The sequence below is a fragment of the Ctenopharyngodon idella genome, chromosome 7 (genome assembly GCF_019924925.1).
Source record: "Ctenopharyngodon idella isolate HZGC_01 chromosome 7, HZGC01, whole genome shotgun sequence".
NCBI classification, from domain to species: domain Eukaryota; kingdom Metazoa; phylum Chordata; class Actinopteri; order Cypriniformes; family Xenocyprididae; genus Ctenopharyngodon; species Ctenopharyngodon idella.
In genome coordinates, this window is record NC_067226.1 from 6,057,857 (window position 1) to 6,077,543 (window position 19,687).

A 19,687-nucleotide genomic window follows, 5' to 3' on the forward strand; every position below is an offset into this window, starting at 1 on the left:
TGTAAAAAGCGATACCATTGTGCAGCGTTTACCTCAGTAAGCTGACCGAGTGGATCTCTGAGCTGGCGTGAGCGAGTGGAGGCGGGGTTAATTAGCATATTCACATATCCGCATATAATAAATGAGGCAAGGGTGTAGAGTTACATTCATAATACATATTTTAACGCATGAAGACATTTTTTTTCACAGGAAAAAATGTTAAATGTGTCATTTTGGTGATCAAAGATGAGTTTTAAGGGATAAAATGATTGACTACAGGGGGACTTTAAGTCCAAATGGAAAATTGTAACGAAAAAAGAAGTGGAAGATTTGACATTTCTGCTGTTCTGCTAAAAATACACTTTGTTTACACAAATCCCTAGGACAAGATCATGTTGAAGACTACAAGGGGTTTGGAGCCAGATGTTACCTCCTACATGTCCCGTAGATCTATATAAGGAGATTTGTTGTGTTTATGGGTGAGAACAACACCAGTGGGATTCCAGCCAAAGTCTAGAGTTGTATAGCCGTTCAAACAGGAAAAGCCAAACCTGGTTGTCCTGCTCCATGACTGCCCCCCCAAAAAAATTTTTCTCCCTTCCAGTCTTTTTTGAAAGGGTGTCATGAGAACTCCAGCTGGATTCGATTACATGTGGACTGCTCTGCGTTAATCAAATGCTAGGAAATAGCCTTCTATTTGTGCAGTAGTTCCCTAATGCTGAACTAAATGGATACAACAGACTAGGACCAACTATCTAGGTCTGTAACTCCTGACTGGCACGTTTACTGGAAGGCTATGTGGTGTATTCCTCTGAGGTGCATCTCGTAGTACAGCACATAATGTCCATAGCCAGATCTGTGTGATCTGTTACAGCTGTGCGCTCTGAGGTCATAGTTGTGGCTCAGAAAATCATATGATCCGTACCTTACATGTGGGCAGAATTCTGACTGTGGTTCTTCCTGGCAGTGTATAAGTCATTTGTTAAAGTATGCAGATGATGCTCTAGTGGCTGTACTTTTACTCTATTTTAGAACAGAGCACTGCTGAGTCTACTTTTTTTTTTTTTTTTGGTACATACATTATGAGTAATGGCCTCATTAGGTGGCACTAGCAGTGGTTTTAGTTGCTAATCCCCACAATCTCAGTGACAGTTCAGATTAAGCTGTCTAGCGCTGCTCATTTTTCACCGGAATAGCTGCTTTATGAAAGTGTTCAACATGTAAAATGTTGCCCCAGTCGTGTTAAACGAGCTGGATTGTCAGTGAAAATATAGTCATTAAACCAGCTAATGACTAGCAGGAGGCTGCTGATTGGCTTCTCGGCTGCAGCAGGAGATGCTTTTGCAGATGTTATTGGGGTTGACTGAAGTCTATTTGCAAACTGGTTAACTATTACTGTTTGCAAAATATGTGTGTATATATACATGTGTATATATGTGTGTGTGTGTGTGTGTGTGTGTGTGTATCAGCATAAATGAGTACACCCCCTTTGAAAAGTAACATTTTAAACAATATCTCAATGAACACAAAAACAATTTCCAAAATGTTGACAAGACTAAGTTTAATATAACATCTGTTTAACTTATAACATGAAAGTAAGGTTAATAGCATAACTTAGAGAAAATTTCAGTTTTACTCAAATTAGGGTGATGCAAAAACGAGTACACCCCACTGAAAGTCTCTGGAGCAAAGATACATTTTAGACTACAAATGTCTAATTTAACAAGAATTCAACCAGGTGAGTCTAATTATTCATTACACAGGTGTCCAGCAGACAGCTGACTATAAAAGGGTGTTAAAACCCCTTCCCATTTCATGCTGTCAGCAATGGCACCACATGGAAGAGGAATGTCACAAGACCTTATCAGTCAGAATACTGTAGCAAAAGTGGTGCAACCATCTCACAGAGACGTCCAGGTCGTCCACGGAAGTTAACACCTCGACAGGAGCGTCTTCTGATGAGAAGGTTTGAAGAAAATCGCCATGCAAGTTCACTGCAGTTATCTAAAGAAGTAGAAAGCCAAACTGGGGTGACTATTTCCTGTGACACAATACGGCGTACACTGCAGAGGAATGGCATGCATGGGTGCCGTCCACAAAAGAAGCCTCTCCGAAAGCCCAGGCACAAAAAAGCCCACCTAGAGTTTGCCAGGGCCCATGCTGGCAAAGATGAAGACTACTGGGACGAGATGGGACACAGTTCCACACACATATATATTTTATATATATATATATATATATATATATATATATATATATATATATATATATAAAATATATATAGATAATATAAAATTATATATGTGTGTGTGTGGTGTGTGTGTGTGTGTGTGTGTGTGTGTGTGGAACTGTGTCCCATCTCAATGTGCAGCAAACTATAAGTGCACCATTGTTACGTTGATTTCCACACAGTGTAAACTTTGGTTCTGTAGGTCCATCAGAATATAGTTTGTTTGAGCGTCCCGCCATGGCTTACTGGTGGAAGACGGGGAGTGTTCAGGAAGTAAAATCAGTGTATGTCTGTGGTTTTTTTGTTCTTCCATCACATCCATTTACTTGTGTTAAACAGATGTCACACCCTGTAGCTGTTCCAGCTGTGTAAAGCCATGTCAATCCCATGATCCACAACATGAGCTGGCTGCCAGTGCAATAGAAATTTCTACATTTGCCTTCCCCCTTTGTGGAGGGATAATTATTTTAGACTGATGTTTTAATGTGCCCTCCTACTTTAAAATCATTCATTCACACCCCTGTGCTCAGACTAGACTCTATATTCCTGCTGTGAGTTAATCTATCCTGGAAGCTTATTGAGTTTTGCTGATCCAGCAGGAATGTTGCTTGTCTTTCAAGAGCCAGACCTGCTAACAGCTAACCGGTCTGTGACAACACAGACTTTACATTTTGTCAGAAACCCAAGGATTTCAGAATGAGCTGATTCTGCAGCTCAGTTTCCTTGAATGTTGTTTTGTAACTTTAAATGGATAGTTGTCCCAAAAATAGAAATTTTGTTTATCTTCTAAGCAAATGAAGATACTGTTAATGCAGTGGTTCACAAACTTTTTAGAGTGACGTACCCCCCGGGCATTTTACATCCTTCTGCATACTCCCACTTTTCCACTTAGACTTCAGTCATACCCTTTCCATTAAGGGACAATATTTGCCCCTTGTATTGATTTTCAGGTGCTTTTTTTTTTTTTTTCTAACCCTACTAAATGTATGGGCAACACTTTACAATAAGGTTCATTAGTGAACATTAGTTAACTACATTAGTTAACATGAACTAATAATGAAATGCACTTATACAGCATTTATTAATCTTTCTTAATGTTAATTTCAAAATTTACTAATACATTAACATTACATTATATTAAAATCTTGTTAACATTAGTTAATGCACTGTGAACTAACATGAACAAACAATGAACAACTGTATTTTCATTAACTAACGTTAATGAAGATTAGTAAATACAGTAACAAATGTGTTGCTCATGGTTAGTTAATGTTAGTTAATACATTAACTAATGTTTAACTAATGAACCTTATTGTAAAGGGTTACCAATGTATGTGTCATGTTTTGTCAAATTCTTAAATTTAATTATAATTATTAATATAATAAATAATGCAATAAATTAATGTAAATCAATACTTTTAATCAAATAGCACAATATGATAAACAATACTAAGTGACATTACTTTGTTCAAAATGTAGCCTACATCACTTAATATTACCTTTTTATTTGTTTAACTGTTGCATAAAATCAGTGTCATTTGCAATTGTGTGGATTTTCGGGAAAAATTGCATTCTTGCTCGTATAATATTATCAACTTTAAAAACATGAACTTACACTGTATGTTTTTGTATCGAAGAGAGTTTGGGCCAGATTTACTAACAACTTGTGCTGCGCAAACCCTCTTTTGGCGTTAAACTACTGTCAGGATTTACTAAAGACATGCAGTGCAAAATTAGCGCTGAAAAGGCGTGGACTGGGTTGTTTTTGCGGCTGAACTTATTGCATATGCATTTGTAGGAGTTTCCCTTTCAGACACAAAATTTATGGGAGGAGAGTATTTAAATGAAACATGCAACGCGATTTACTAATGTTTGCGCTCGTCAATTTACTGGTTTTATTTAACGCCCAAAAAAAGCATGTCTTAACCCATTTTGTGACATGGCTGCAATTGTTGCTGCTAGGAGGAGACACCGCAGAGAACAGAGAGCGCGAGAATAGTTACAGCGCGTCTGTGTTTTTTAATTTGCCCGTCAGCAGTAGATCACGCGCAAAACTTGCCACTCCCATCGCCGCATTTGTAAAATTGCGCTCTCATACTAATTTGCCCTGTTTAGTTAATCTGGCCCTTTGAGTCTTAAATCGATCCCAGTGCACAACCTGCGTCTATATTTGTTCTTCATGCTAGTAAGTGCTAAACCCCACTTTTCCACTTTACCTGTTTTTAGACTAGAGGCTGGTATTTTGCCTGTCAGGCTTGGTTTTAATGATATTTTATAGTGGGGTAGAATTAAGTGAATGACAAAACTCAGCATTTTGTTTGTGTATGCCCTCTGTCACTTCACGTACCCCCAGGGGTACACATACCTCAGTTTGGGAACCACTGTGTTAATGAAACCTGAGAGGTTTCTGTCCCTCCATTGCAGTGCCAATGTTTGTGTAATGGACTTTCAAAGAGTTTATTAATTCTAAAAGCAATCCATATGACTCAAGCTGTTTGATCCAAGTCTTCCAAAGAGACACAATGGCTTTACATGATGCACAGATTTAATTTAGGATTTTATTTGCATATAAACATTGTTCAGCATGCATACATAGAGCGCATCAAAAATGGTAAACAGAAGCTCCACCGTACTTGCTTGATGCACAAGAACCAATGAGGTCTGTTCTCGTGCATATAGAAGTTTTAATTTCTGAAAGTTACAGTATGTTTTCAGAGTACATTGAACTCTTATCTCAAAAGATCAGGGACAATTTGATTCTTCAGGATTCTTTAATGACCAATTTCTGTATTATTCATTCTAGTATATACTGTAAATAGTCTCTGCTTTAATGAAGGCCGAATGTAGTGAATGTTGCTCTGAATTAATATGTAGTCCTGCATGAACATGCTGTGTGTACAGGGGGTTGTTCATTCTGTCTTTCAGTGATGGTGAGTCATTGAAAAGACGTCTGACACTGATGTGCTGCCAGCATAGTCATGTGAACTTCATCGCCTACCCATGCAAGTCATGCCAGTGACGGCCATGTCTGCTGTTCATCACCCAAGTCCTTCTCGAGCATCATACTTTACCAGTCACTCGTTTTTTTTTTTTTTCTCTATCCATCTCTTGTCCAACCTGTCCCTTATTTTCCACAGTGCTCTTGACTGCCAGAGGATGTCTGAATATTTGTAATTGTGATTTAATTAAAATGGCTATTGTACTTTTTCAGTTCTTATTATGGTGCTTTGATGGTTATGATCTACTTTTTGTGATTAAAAATTTAATTCAGAAGCTATTGGCATAAATGATAAAGAGCTCAGAGTCTTTATAGATTTAAAGGAACAGTTGACCCAAAATAATTAAATTGTGTCACTCAGTTGTTCCAAACCTCTATGACCTTCTTCCATGAAACACAAAAGGAGAGTTGTTGAAGAATGTTCTGGCAATATTTATGAAACGAAAGTTGCGATTAGTCTTTTCTTCCCTATTGTGATGTGTATATATGTTTGTGAGTGTGTGGTTGCCATGATTAATCAGTGTGGATTTAATGGTCTGTACTGGACTCTTGTTGACCTCTGTAGTGGTTGAATGGCAGCAGCTGCTGCGCAGATGTTCCTACCACTCACTGAGGTCACTTACCACACACACAATGCAACTCAATACAGCAGCAGCTCTATGACCCTCATCTGCTATCTGGGCTAGTCACACCAGTACTGAAGTGTGTGTTGATGACTTGTAGACAACGTCATACAGTAATTTCATATGCTGTTGTCTTCAGAATTACAAGAGCATGGTACTTATTGTCTGATTCTTGATATTTTTTCCCTGAAGCTGTTAATGTTATTTTTGCTGTAAATGTGTTAAAACGCTGTTATAAGCTCTAACATGATTTACTTTCACCTTTAATTTCACCTTTTATTTAATAAGCTCATTTGGTAATTCAGGACTCTAGTTTGTCTTTTAAGTGTGTTTAGAGGCTTCTGGCCTTGAGTCAGCTTTGCAATCATGAGATCATTAGTAGATAGACCTGGGTTAATTACTGCGGCTCTGACTCATTCCTCATGAGGCTATAACGCGCACACACACACCATCGCTGGTAGGATTTCCATATTAAATTAGCTGTTTTTTTTTTTTTTCTTTTCGAACTTGCCCATCTGTTATATCTTCCACCTAACATGGCTAATGGGAGTAACATTTGGACTGAATAATCTGTCATTGCTAAATTGATAAACTTTTTCTTTGGCAGTTGTGATGGAATAAGAACTTTAAAGCTATTTGTGGATAAACCTTGTCAGGTCCAATTCAATATCCATTACTGTGGTTTCATTTGAAATGTCTTTTTGATTAACATTATTAAAGTTGTATGCCTTCTAATTTGCTTGTCTGACCATCAGTCTTTCTTTCTTGCTGTCTCCATAGCTGTCAAGATCCGCAGTGCTTTAGAGTTGCATACTCCTCAAATTTTCGGTAAGACCAATCTCTCTGTACCTCTTTTAAATGTTTTATTATTATTATTATTATTATTATTATTATTATTTTCCAGGCTATATAGTTATGCTGCTTTTAATGGTCTTTCATTGCTGTAGAAAAGTCTTTCCCAGCCTTTTTTTGTTTTATGTACACCAAACAGTCCCATCAGTAGGGCTCAGGTACAACATATATATATATATATATATATATATATATATAATATAATATATATTGGATATCATTTAGCATTATTAAAATGAACACTACACACTACAATTATTCACACTAACTAAAAACAATCAATACTTTGGGTGAAACACTGACTTAACCAGTAATTTCTTTTCAAACTGAAGTGGTTTCTGTTATTTTATAATTTAATATAGTTTGATGTAAGTTTGACTGTACTAGTATATAAATAATACTAAAGTAACACTGTTGTGCAAAGGTACACTCTAAAAAAATGCTGGGTTAAAAACAACCTAGGTTGGTTATTTAAACCAGCTATTGGTTAAAAATTATTATATGGCTGGCTTAAAATGAAACCAAAATATGTTGGAAATTAAAAATAAGACACAATTACTAGAGGCAACAACAATAATCAAAAGGTGGACATTTACAAACCCGATTCCAAAAAAGTTTGGACACTGTACAAATTGTGAATAAAAAAGGAATGCAATGATGTGGAAGTTTCAAATTTCAATATTTTATTCAGAATACAACATAGATGACATATCAAATGTTTAAACTGAGATAATGTATCATTTTAAGGGAAAAATAAGTTGATTTTAAATTTCATGGCATCAGCACATCTCAAAAGTTGGTACAAGGCCATGTTTACCACTGTGTGGCATCCCCTCTTCTTTTTATAACGGTCTGCAAACGTCTGGGGACTGAGGAGACAAGTTGCTCAAGTTTAGGAATAGGAATGTTGTCCCATTCTTGTCTAATACAGGCTTCTAGTTGCTCAACTGTCTTAGGTCTTCTTTGTCGCACCTTCCTCTTTATGATGCGCCAAATGTTTTCTATGGGTGAAAGATCTGGACTGCAAGCTGGCCTTTTCAGTACCCGGATCCTCCTTCTACGCAGCCATGATGTTGTAATTGATGCAGTATGTGGTCTGGCATTGTTATGTTGGAAAATGCAAGGTCTTCCCTGAAAGAGACGACGTCTGGATGGGAGCATATGTTGTTCTAGAACTTGGATATACCTTTCAGCATTGATGGTGCCTTTCCAGATGTGTAAGCTGCCCATGCCACACGCACTCATGCAACCCCATACCATCAGAGATGCAGGCTTCTGAACTGAGCGCTGATAACAACTTGGGTCGTCTTTGTCCTCTTTAGTCTGGATTACATGGCGTCCCAGTTTTCCAAGAAGAACTTCAAATTTTGATTTGTCTGACCACAGAACAGTTTTCCACTTTGCCACAGTCCATTTTAAATGAGCCTTGGCCCAAAGAAAACGCCTGCGCTTCTGGATCATGTTTAGATATGGCTTCTTTTTTGACCTAAAGAGTTTTAGCTGGCAACGGCGAATGGCACGGTGGATTGTGTTCACCGACAATGTTTTCTGGAAGTATTCCTGAGCCCATGTTGTGATTTCCATTACAGTAGCATTCCTGTATGTGATGCAGTGCCGTCTATGGGCCGAAGATCACGGGCATCCAGTATGGTTTTCCGGCCTTGACCCTTACGCACAAAGATTGTTCCAGATTCTCTGAATCTTTGGATGATATTATGCACTGTAGATGATGATAGCTTCAAACTCTTTGCAATTTTTCTCTGAGAAACTCCTTTCTGATATTGCTCCACTATTTTTCACCGCATCATTGGGGGAATTGGTGATCCTCTGCCCATCTTGACTTCTGAGAGACACTGCCACTCTGAGAGGCTCTTTTTATACCCAACCATGTTGCCAATTGACCTAATAAGTTGCAAATTGGTCCTCCAGCTGTTCCTTATATGTACGTTTAACTTTTCCGGCCTCTTATTGCTACCTGTCCCAACTTTTTTGGAATGTGTAGCTCTCATGAAATCCAAAATGAGCCAATATTTGGCATGACATTTTAAAATGTCTCACTTTCAACATTTGATATGTTATCTAAATTCTATTGTGAATAAAATATAAGTTTATGAGATTTGTAAATTATTGCATTCCTTTTTTATTCACAATTTGTACAGTGTCCCAACTTTTTTGGAATCGGGTTTGTATTAATAAGCAATTTAGTAAATGTTTGTTTAATTATTATTCATTAAACTTATTAATGTTCATTTATTATTATTTCCAACATACTTTGGATTCATTTTAAGCAAGCAATACAGTAATTTTTAAATAATAATTGAGTTAAATAAAACTATACCCGGCAGGTTGAGCAAACATTTAACCCAACCTCTGGGTTATAACACCCCAATTGCTGGGTTTGTCCATTTTCAACCCAACTTGGGTTGTTTTTAAACCAGCAGTTTTTAGAGTCTACTTGTGAGATGATTATTAATTTCTATTTTAAGTTTTAAGTTAATTGAAATCTTTCAAAGTAATCAGAGTTTTATAAACATACACTATTTGTGGAGTTCAGATTAACTTAAAACTTTGTGGAGGGTGGTGTTTAGCACCGTAATCATATTCCAGTAGCCCACAGTTACTATAGGAACACTGGTGACAGACATGAGTCACGTCTGGAAGTGTGTGTGTGAGAGTGTATGACTCTATGGGAGAATATAGCTGCTGAGTCTCGCTGATATGAGGCAGTGGAAATAAAAGGTTGTGTTAATTGAATGGCTGCATGTGTGCGTTTCATTACTGTAAGAACTTGAGTGAGTAATCAGACTTCAGTCAGTCTGCTAACCTGAATGTAGCATGTGATCCTGTTGAATGTCTATAAATGGAAGAGCATTCTCTGGAGTGTTATGATGTTTCAGACTCTCTAGAGCCACCGGTGGGCTGGTCATGTTAGCGCCTCATAGATCTATATGCTTGCAAACATTGAATGCAGAAGACTGTGCTTTGCATATGCAAATGAGAAGTCATGCCTGATCAGACAGGAATTTTGTGTTGTTTCAGTGGCACTCAGCAACATGAACTGATTTTCTGTACAGGGGTTTGGTGTTTTACTGAATTTAGGTGATGTATTTAAAGGTAAAGCGTGTCATTTCTGCACCACTAACAGCACCAGATGGAATTGCAAAAAGTAAAATTCATCCCTAAACAGTTTTTTAGAACACGTCTCCTTCAATCTATGTTTTGGACATGCAGATTATCCCGCCCCAAACTCATGGCATTGAATGAGGCAGAAGTTGATACATACAGACCACTGGGGGGGGAAAAAAACAACATTTTGAAAGCGTTACAGTCCCACTGGGCAAAATTAAATTTCTGTCATTAATTACTCACCCTTATGTTGTTCCAAACCCGTAAGACCTTCGTTCATCTTTGGATCACAAATTAAGATATTTTTGCTGAAATCCGAGTTTTTTTTATTTTTTTACATAATTAGCACATTCAAGGTCCAGAAAAATAGTAAAGACATCGTTAAAATAGTCAATGTGACTATTGCTACAGTGGTTCAACCTTAATGTTATAAAGCGACAAGAATACTTTTTGTGTGCAAAAAACAACACAAAAATAACGACTTTATTCATCAATTTCGTCTCTGCCCTGTCATTCTCCTACGCTGTTGCTGTTGTAATTATATTGCTTTCTATGAACCTCTCAGATTTCATCAAAAATATCTTAATTTGTGTTCGTGTTCATTTATGGAATGACATAAGGGTGAGTAATCAATAACAGAAATTTCATTTTTGGGTGAACTAACCCTTTAATGAATGCTTCTAAAAGATTCACAAACTACAGTAGTTTGCAGTTTGAATCAGTCTAATGAATTATTCACTGAATGAACTCACTGAACCAATCAGAGCAGTTACTGAATTAACATTTGACTCAGTGACTCAATAGTCTGTCTCAAAAAGAAGCAAGCTTTGTGTACTTAATATTTGCAGAGTTCGAGAATCAGACTTCGTGTCACGACTATTGCATTTCCAACAATGCATTTGCTGATCTATATATGTCTGTCTAAAACCTCTCAGAGCTCTACAGCTCGTCCCTGACATACTAGGTCAGATCGCTGCCAAACCCATGCCAGTGTTCAGTGTGCCAACTGTGTACAAGGGCATCCTCCATCCCCACAGACACACATACAGAATAAAGGTTAGCTAAATGCTAAGAGATACTCTGACTTTAAGATAATTCTGGTTATGTATTAGATGTTGATTTCATGATTTCAATACATGCGAAAGGGAATGAACCGTTATAATTCTCTTTCTGCTCCAGCCAAAGCGGTTTGAAAGTTCAAAGTGAAACTCTATCCCCTGTCTAGTATTATGTTGTGTCTTTGTTTTTCTCTGCGTGTGTGTTTAAACTAGACAGTGTTTCATTAATATGCAGTTTGGATAGTACTGAAAGAGTAAAGACAGCTGACTGGGAGTTCAGGTGCTAACAGTAAAGAGTATGTGTGGGAGAGAGAGAGAGGATGGACAGAATCCAGAATCGGATACCTTTCTAATAACACACACAATGTCAAACAGGAAAATGAGTTGTAGGTACATATTCCTGCTTCAATGATTGATATCACACATGAGCATTTGTATTGGGGGTAAAATAATATCACAGATGGAGACGGACAGTGATTTTGCCCTCTACATAAAAAAAAAACTTTTACATAGTTACAAATAATTTCTGTTTCAAATAAATGCTGTTCTTTTGAACTTTCTATTCAAAGAATCCTGAAAAAAAAAAAAAAAAAATCACATTTCTACAAAAATATTATGAGAAATGTGTAAAAAATGTTTCTTGAGCACCACATCAGCATCAGAATGACTTCTGAAGGGTCACGTGACACCTGAAGACTGAAGTGATGATGCTGAAAATTCAGCTTTGCTATCACAGGAAAAAATAACATTAACATTAACATTAAACAATAACATTAAAACATATTAAAATAGAAAAGTTATTTTAAATCGTCATAAAATTTCACTGTTTTTAATGTATTTATAATTGCATAAATGCTAGGTGAGCATAAGAGACCCTTTAAAAACATTAAAAAATCTTACATTCTCCAGTCGTTGGTGTATATTTATTTAAATTTTTGTATTATTTAGTAAAGGAACACTTTTCTAACAATCAATACATTCTGGAAAAAAACAAAAAACAAAAAAATGAATTAGCATTAATTAACAATGAACATGTTTGACAATATTTGCATTTACATCTTTTATGAGAATGTTAATAAAAGTCCTAAAATCAGCATCATTCAAATGCTCTCTATGCTCTCTTCTGTTCTCCATCCCTCTCATCTCCTTCCATCTCTCCACAGGTGCAGAGTCTTTGTAATACTTGAGCTGGCAGGATGGTGGCGCTGTCTTTGAAAATCTGTGTGAGACAGTGTAATGTGGTGAAGACGATGCAGTTTGAGCCATCAACGGCTGTGTACGATGCATGCCGGGTCATCAGAGAGAGGGTTCCGGAAGCCCAGACGGGACAGGGTGGGACATGCTTGCTTGCTTTGTTTTTTTGTATAGTAATATTTATAGTGATTGCAAATCTAGTTGCAAATGTTGTATCATTTGGTTAAAAACAAGTTCTAATACAGTGTCTGTTGTTTCTCAGCTTCAGAATATGGGCTGTTTCTGTCAGATGAAGACCCCAGGAAAGGCATCTGGCTGGAAGGGGGCCGGACGCTGGATTATTACATGCTGAGAAATGGGGTAAGTTCTTTGATCTTCTGTCTCTCTTTCTATTTTACAAGCCCCTGTCAAATGTTCTGTGACATGTCTTTGCACTCTTGTCTTGTTTTTGTGACGTGTCTTCGCACACATTTTTTGTGTGTGTGTGTGTGTGTTGAAAGATGAGAAGAGGTCTTAACTTTGCTTTTTATAGTCTCTGCGTTTGTGAGAGAGAGGAAAGGCTCCCCTTAGTGTCTACACTTACTGAGACATGCTACAGTGTTGTGATTTAAAGACATTTGTCACTGCAGCATGTAGTTTTTGTTTGTATTTGTTTACACTTGTAAGTCTCTGTGCCTGTTTGAAGGAGTGTTGTATACAAAGACAAAACCGAATGCTTGTTCCCATGAAGAAATACAAATGTGTGTGCGGTGTAAATTGAGAAGTGTTAAATGAAGATTTCATCAGTAGTGTTTCATCTTTTGTCAGATGTTGACATCAAAAGACCTTTTCTTCGCCCTCATTCACACACACACAGATGTTCAGCTCTCACAACCACATGACTTGCTGGTCTAATTTGTTGTATTTTGCATGAAGATTACTTTTTATATATTCTTTTCCTATCGTTTCTCTCGCAAACGCATTCACATTCATTACAGGGAACTCGAGAAATGCAAATCTAGTCCCTTTCTCTCTCTGTCTCTTAGGACATACTGGAGTATAAGAAAAAACAGAGACCTCAGAAGATAAAAATGCTGGATGGAGCTGTCAAGACCATCATGGTGGATGATTCCAAAACTGTGGGAGAGCTGCTTGTCACCATCTGCAGTAGAATAGGTTAGTAATGCTCTTATACAGGTTATTATCTGATATAACTGCGTCATATACAGTTACTCTCTTATACGGGTTGTTTTGAAGGGGTGCCTGTGGCAGTCCTGACTCACTTGGTTGCCATAAGTAACATAAGACATGCATTAAATTGAACAAAAGTGAGAGTAATCAGATTTGCAAATATTTCTATTTCAAATTAAAGCATTTATTGTGTATGTATAGTTGTTCTGTTATATATATATATATATATACACACACATACACACAACACAGGCCATAGCAAGTCTTTAACTATGTCTCATTTCTCCTTCCAGGAATCACAAATTATGAAGAGTACTCTCTCATTCAGGAGGTGGTGGAGGAGAAGAAAGATGAAGGGACGGGCACACTGAAGAAAGACAGAACTCTGCTGAGGGAGGAGAGGAAGATGGAGAAGCTCAAAGCTAAACTGCACACAGATGATGACTGTAGGTAACACATCAGCCACCATATGCAGATAGACATGCTGAACTGCTCTTCAGCTTTAGAACTGCTAAACAGGCCTCAATAAGTCAATAAACTTTAGGTTTAGAATTGTTTCAGCCTTTATCTTTGCTTCCCTTTAGTCTCTTATTGTATTTTATTATTCTTTTTATGTATTCTCTGTGTATTATGTATTCTTTATGTATTTTTAAGTATTCTCTTATTGTATTATATTGTGTAGGTTCATTTTGTTGTATCTCCTTCCGTATGTACACTACTGTTCAAAAGTTTTGGAACAGTAAGATTTTTAATATATTAATACTTATTCAGCACAGATGCATGAAATTGTTCAAAAAAGACAGTAAAGACATTACAAATTATGTCTATTTCAAATAAATTCTGTTCTTTTGAACTTTCCATTCATCAAAGAATCCTGAGAATATGATCATGGTTTCCACCAAAATATTAAGCAGCACATCTGTTTTCAACATTGATAATAAGAAGAAATGTTTCTTGAGCACCAAATCAGCTTATTAGAATGATTTCTGAAGGATTATGTGACATTGAAGACTGGAATAATGGTTAATGGAAAATTTTGCTTTGCCATCAAAGAAATAAATTACATTTTAAAATATATTAAAATAGAAAAAATGAAGGGGAAAATATATCTTACTGTAATAATATTTCACAATATTACTGTATTTATTTATTTTTTATTAAATAAATGCAGTCTTGGTGAACATAAGAGACTAATTTCAGAAATCTTATTGACCCCAAACTTTTGAATATACATACATACACACACACATACATATATATGCGTGTGTGTGTATATATATATATAATAGGTATGTATGTATATGTGTGTGTGTTCTTGTGGAAAAAGGAATTCAAGAATTCAAAGGAAGACACCCTTTGAATTCTATGGTTTTACATATCAGGACATAATAAAAAAATCATCTGGTCCATGAAATTACTTAAAAATTACTTAAAATTAGGTAAATACAACCTCAAATGAACAACAACACATGACATATTACCCCGTGCCATGGTTTATTTAACAAAAACTAGGCCAAATTGGAGAAGCCATGTGTGACAAACTAAGTACACCCTTACTGCTTCCATAAGTAGCAATTAAGAGGGTAAGTAGCAGTCAGGCACTGCTAATCAAATACCTTTGATTAATTGATCATCAGCAAGCGTGAGCACCTCTATAAAAGCAGAAGTTTGGCATTTTGCTTGTCTGGAGCATTCAAGTGTGTGTTAGCACAGTGCCAAGTAGGAAAGACATCAGCAATGATCTTAGAGAAGCAATTGTTGCTGCCCATCAATCTAGGAATGGTTACAAGGCCATTTCCAAATAATTTCATCGTTCTATAGCATGGAAGATTATTCACAAGTGGAAAACATTCAAGTGCAAATTCGCCCCAAGGTCGAAGACCGTGCACTGCTCAGAGAAACTGCAAAAAAACCCAAGAGCTACATCGCAGACTCTACAGGCCTTAGTTAACATGTTAAATGACAGTATGACAGTACAATTAGAAAAAGACTGGACAATATGGCATGATTGGAAGGGTTACCAGGAGAAAGACTCTTCTCTCTAAAAAGAACACGGCAGCATGGCTTAGGTTTGGAAAATTGCATCTGAACAAACCATAAGACTTCTAGAACAATGTCCTTTGGACAGACGAGACCAAAGAGGAGATGTTTGGCCATAATGCACAGCGCCACATTTGGTGAAAACCAAACAAAGCATATCAGCACAAACACCTTATACCAACTGTCCATCATGCTTGTGGAGGGTTGATGATTTTTGGCTTGTTTTGCAGCCACAGGCCCTGGGCATCTCACAGTCATTGAGTCGACCATGAACTCCTCTGTATACCAAAGTATTTTAGAGTCAAATGTGAGGCCATCTGTCTGACAGCTAAAGCTTGGCCAATATTGGGTCGTGCAACAGGACAATGATCCCAAGCACACCAGCAAATCTACACCAAAATGGCTGAAAAAGAAAAGAATCAAAGTGTTGCACTGACCCAGTCAAAGTCCAGACCTAATAAATAATGACACACTGTAATATGTCATGTGTTTTTGTTCATCTGAGGTTGTATTTACACAATTTTAAGACCTGCTAAAGACCAGATTTTTTTTATTTTGTCCTGATAAATAAAACCATAGAATTCAAAAGGGTGTACTTTCTTTTTCACATGACTGTATATAGTTTATTTCTGTTTGTCTCACAGTGAATTGGTTGGATCATGGGCGTACATTTAGAGAACAGGGAGTCGAGGAGAGTGAAACACTGCTGCTGAGACGAAAGTTTTTCTACTCCGATCAAAACGTGGACTCGCGAGATCCCGTGCAGCTCAATCTGCTCTATGTACAGGTTAGACACGCCTCTTGTCTCTTATTTTATTTTATAATGATGTGAGGTGAAAGCTGTGATCGGTAGCCAACAGCCTCATGTTGACCTAAATGATCTGATTCCACAGTTCTCTACTTGCCCGTTCAATATAACGTATATAGATTGAAATGCTGTAAATCTCTTATCGACATATGGCCCTAAAAGCCTCTTTGAGTGCTGCACTACATGCTGTTATACACATTGTATCGATCTGTGAAGTAGTGCAGTCCCTATTACCTTTTTTATAAGCTCTCCTTCTGTCAGGGACTTGGTTGCTGATCTGGATCATCTCTGCTGTGTGATTTCTAAAGGCTTTGATAACAATTGTGTCTACCTGCAGGCGCGTGACGACATCCTGAATGGTTCTCATCCCGTGTCATTTGACAAGGCTTGTGAATTCGGTGGAATTCAAACACAGATCCAGTTCGGGCCTCATATAGAACATAAACATAAGTCTGGATTTCTGGAGTAAGACCAAGTCCCAATTCTTTCAGTTATAATACACAGTACTATAGTACTGCTTCGTAATCAATGGTGCTACAATGTCTAGATTTTACACATAATTTCTTGGCTTTTAATTGACAATATGGTCATTTAGTTAATGTGCTGAACAAACTCAAATGAAAAGTGCTTAGATGCTTTTAAATATTTTATATGTATCGTATAACTGTAATGCCAGTTTACAGTTCAATGTATTATCACAAATTTTCACACTTTGAATGTGCATTTCATTTTGTTCAGCTTAAAGGAGTTTCTGCCTAAGGAATACATCAAACAGAGAGGAGCAGAGAAGAAGATCTTTCAGGTGGGTCTGTTTATCCTGCACTTGTTTATGAATAGATGTTATCATTTTCTATACTTGTCTGTTTATCTTGAACTTCACTGTTTATAAGCAGCGATTAATGAGTTAAATGAACTAATTAGATGAATAAACGCTTCATGAATTTAACAGGAACATAAGGCTTGTGGAGAAATGACAGAGATTGAAGCCAAAGTGAAATATGTGAAGCTTGCGAGATCACTCAGAACATATGGAGTGTCTTTCTTCTTGGTGAAGGTAAAGTGCATGTGTGTTTGTGTTGTACTTGGTTATATAAGCTATGTTTGTTACAGTGAAGTGTCCGGACTTCCCAGATATTGATGATGATGATGATAATAACCTAAATTTTATTTATAATGGGTTTTGTGTTGTTTGTTTTTGTTTTGTATGTACAACCAAAAATTGACACTGCTTTCTGCTTTGATTTCCGTGTGGAAGAAGGTTTTTGAAGGTCCCTCCCCCGAGCTGTTTAGAATATTAGGTGGCACCTGGGATGGCCAATCAAATTTCTTGACCAGGGACACCCATATGGACACCCATGATGGGATATGTGTTTGCCTTCAAATCATATTTCTGAATCAGCTCACATATTGTAAAGGTGTTTTTGACATCAACAGTCCTGAGTCACAATGTCATTGTTCTTTCATACTGAAGTCCAGAAATTTTCTTCGGTGTACATGTTGCCAATCAATGTTCTCATGAGAGCTTTCATCATCTGAGAGGAATTCCACCTCCAGAATTCTTCCGTCTCTTCCACCCCCCATTCCTGGCCGGTGGTGGTCTGCATGACTCATGGACTGATTACAGTTCAGCTCTGCTTGAGTTAAGGTGGAGCAGATGTGCTTGTGCCTAATAAGTTACTGATTTTAGCTTTACTCTGGCTTTTATTTATTTCTTATGACCAATCTAATTATTCTCTGTATTGATAAACTAAAACTGTTTCCAGGATTTTTGTTTTGTTTTGTTTTTTGTTTGACTTTTAATGGTAAATGCATTTGTGCAAAAAGCTAGAGTGAGAAAGATTGGCACTGCGCAATTCGGAAACTCAGACAAGCAAGCAGAGCTCAGCTCATCCATCTGCTGACAGCTCTGAGAGAGAGAAAGTGTGGCTTAAGAGAAGACAAAGCTTTAGAGAATCTAAGAGGATACTGGAAGAGTGTTATGTGGAATAAGTGTAAAAAAAAAAAAAAAACACCGGCAGGATTTTGTTAGACCGTTTGTATTGTTCTGATCATAGTGAATTAAACTTTTTCTTTTATTTTGTGTTGATTTTGTTTCTCAGGAAAAAATGAAAAGTAAAAATAAGCTGGTCCCAAGGCTGCTGGGTATAACCAAAGAATCAGTGATGCGGGTGGATGAGAAAACCAAAGACGTGGTTCAAGAGTGGCCACTTACTACAGTGAAGAGATGGGCTGCCTCACCTAAGAGCTTTACACTGGTACTTACATAACATACATGTTCTTACAGACACACATTGACTTCCAGATGGTTCAAATGGCTCAGGGGCTACAGGAAGTGTTTTAATTTATTTTTTTCATATATTCACTGCTGTTGAAAAGTTTGGGGTATGTAATATTTGTAAAAAAGTTTTTGAAGACTCTTGAACTCACATAGGCTGCATTTATTTGATGAGAAAATGCAATGAAAACAGTAATATTGTGAAATATTATTATAATTTTAAAATAACTTTTCTATTTTAAAATAATTTAAATGTGATTTATTCCTGTGGTGGCAAAGCTGAATTTTCAGCATCATTACTCCAGGCTTCAGTGTCACATGATCTTTCAGAAATCATTCTAATATGCTGATTTGATGCTGAAGAAAAATTTCAAATTATTATCAATGCTGAAAAAAGTTGTGCTGCATAATATTTTTGTGGAAACCATGATGCAATTTGTTTCCAGGATTCTTTGATAAATTAAAAGTTCAAAAGAACAGCATTTATGTAAAATAGAATTCATTACATTATAAATCACTTGAAAAAATGTCACTTTTGAAAAATTTTACATGTTCTTGCTGATTCAAAGTATTAATTTCTTGCAAAAAAAAAACAAAAACGTACTGACCCCAAACTTTTGAACATACACGTCTGGTTTACTCTCCTTGTGGGGACTCTCCAGAGACGTAATGGTTTTTATACTGTACAAACTGTATATTCTACCCCCCCCACACACACACACACATATATATATATATATATATACATACATACATATTATCCATTATTCATTCTCATTAAAATCTGACAACCTGTGTTTTTGCCAATATTCAGGATTTTGGGGAGTATCAGGAGAGCTACTACTCTGTTCAGACCACCGAGGGGGAGCAGATATCGCAACTTATAGCTGGTTACATCGATATCATTCTCAAGAAGGCTCGTATTAACTCCTTTATCTGCCTTTCCTTCATTAAATATTCAACATTCAGTTGCGTTGTGTGCTTTTCATGATAGATATTCTCCTGGATTATAAAGGGGTTTTGTATTACGGATTAACAGTGTTCAGATTACAGCATGCACAATGTTTAATCTATGCACAGTCTTATGTGTAAATGTGTGCTTATGTATGTATGTTTGGCCCTACAGAAACAAAGCAAAGACCGTTTTGGTTTGGAGGGAGATGAGGAGGCCACCATGTTAGAGGAATCGGTTTCTCCGAAAAAGTAAGACGTGTACAAATTTTGAGTCAGCAGTGATAAGAACCATATTTCCTTTCAAGGTTTTGTAATTTCTTGCCAGTCGTCTTTGGAAATACTTCTGTAATTGGACCAGTACAGCATTACAGGAAAATCAC

The 19,687-nt window shown here is 36.9% G+C and overlaps 1 protein-coding gene across 2 annotated transcripts in view; it reads left to right on the forward strand.

The window, feature by feature from the left end:
• The window catches only part of tln2a (talin 2a), a 57,576-nt gene that overhangs the window by 10,282 nt on the left and 27,607 nt on the right, over positions 1-19,687 (forward strand). For both annotated transcript variants that reach the window (XM_051900377.1, XM_051900378.1), the window contains exons 2-13: positions 6,611-6,658; positions 12,030-12,198; positions 12,323-12,420; positions 13,086-13,215; positions 13,524-13,676; positions 15,915-16,057; positions 16,416-16,543; positions 16,817-16,880; positions 17,028-17,132; positions 18,178-18,333; positions 19,168-19,269; positions 19,480-19,556. In XM_051900377.1, coding sequence (XP_051756337.1) covers positions 12,063-12,198; positions 12,323-12,420; positions 13,086-13,215; positions 13,524-13,676; positions 15,915-16,057; positions 16,416-16,543; positions 16,817-16,880; positions 17,028-17,132; positions 18,178-18,333; positions 19,168-19,269; positions 19,480-19,556 — 1,292 coding nt within the window. In that variant the 5' untranslated portion in view covers positions 6,611-6,658; positions 12,030-12,062. The remainder of the gene's footprint in view (positions 1-6,610; positions 6,659-12,029; positions 12,199-12,322; positions 12,421-13,085; positions 13,216-13,523; positions 13,677-15,914; positions 16,058-16,415; positions 16,544-16,816; positions 16,881-17,027; positions 17,133-18,177; positions 18,334-19,167; positions 19,270-19,479; positions 19,557-19,687) is intronic.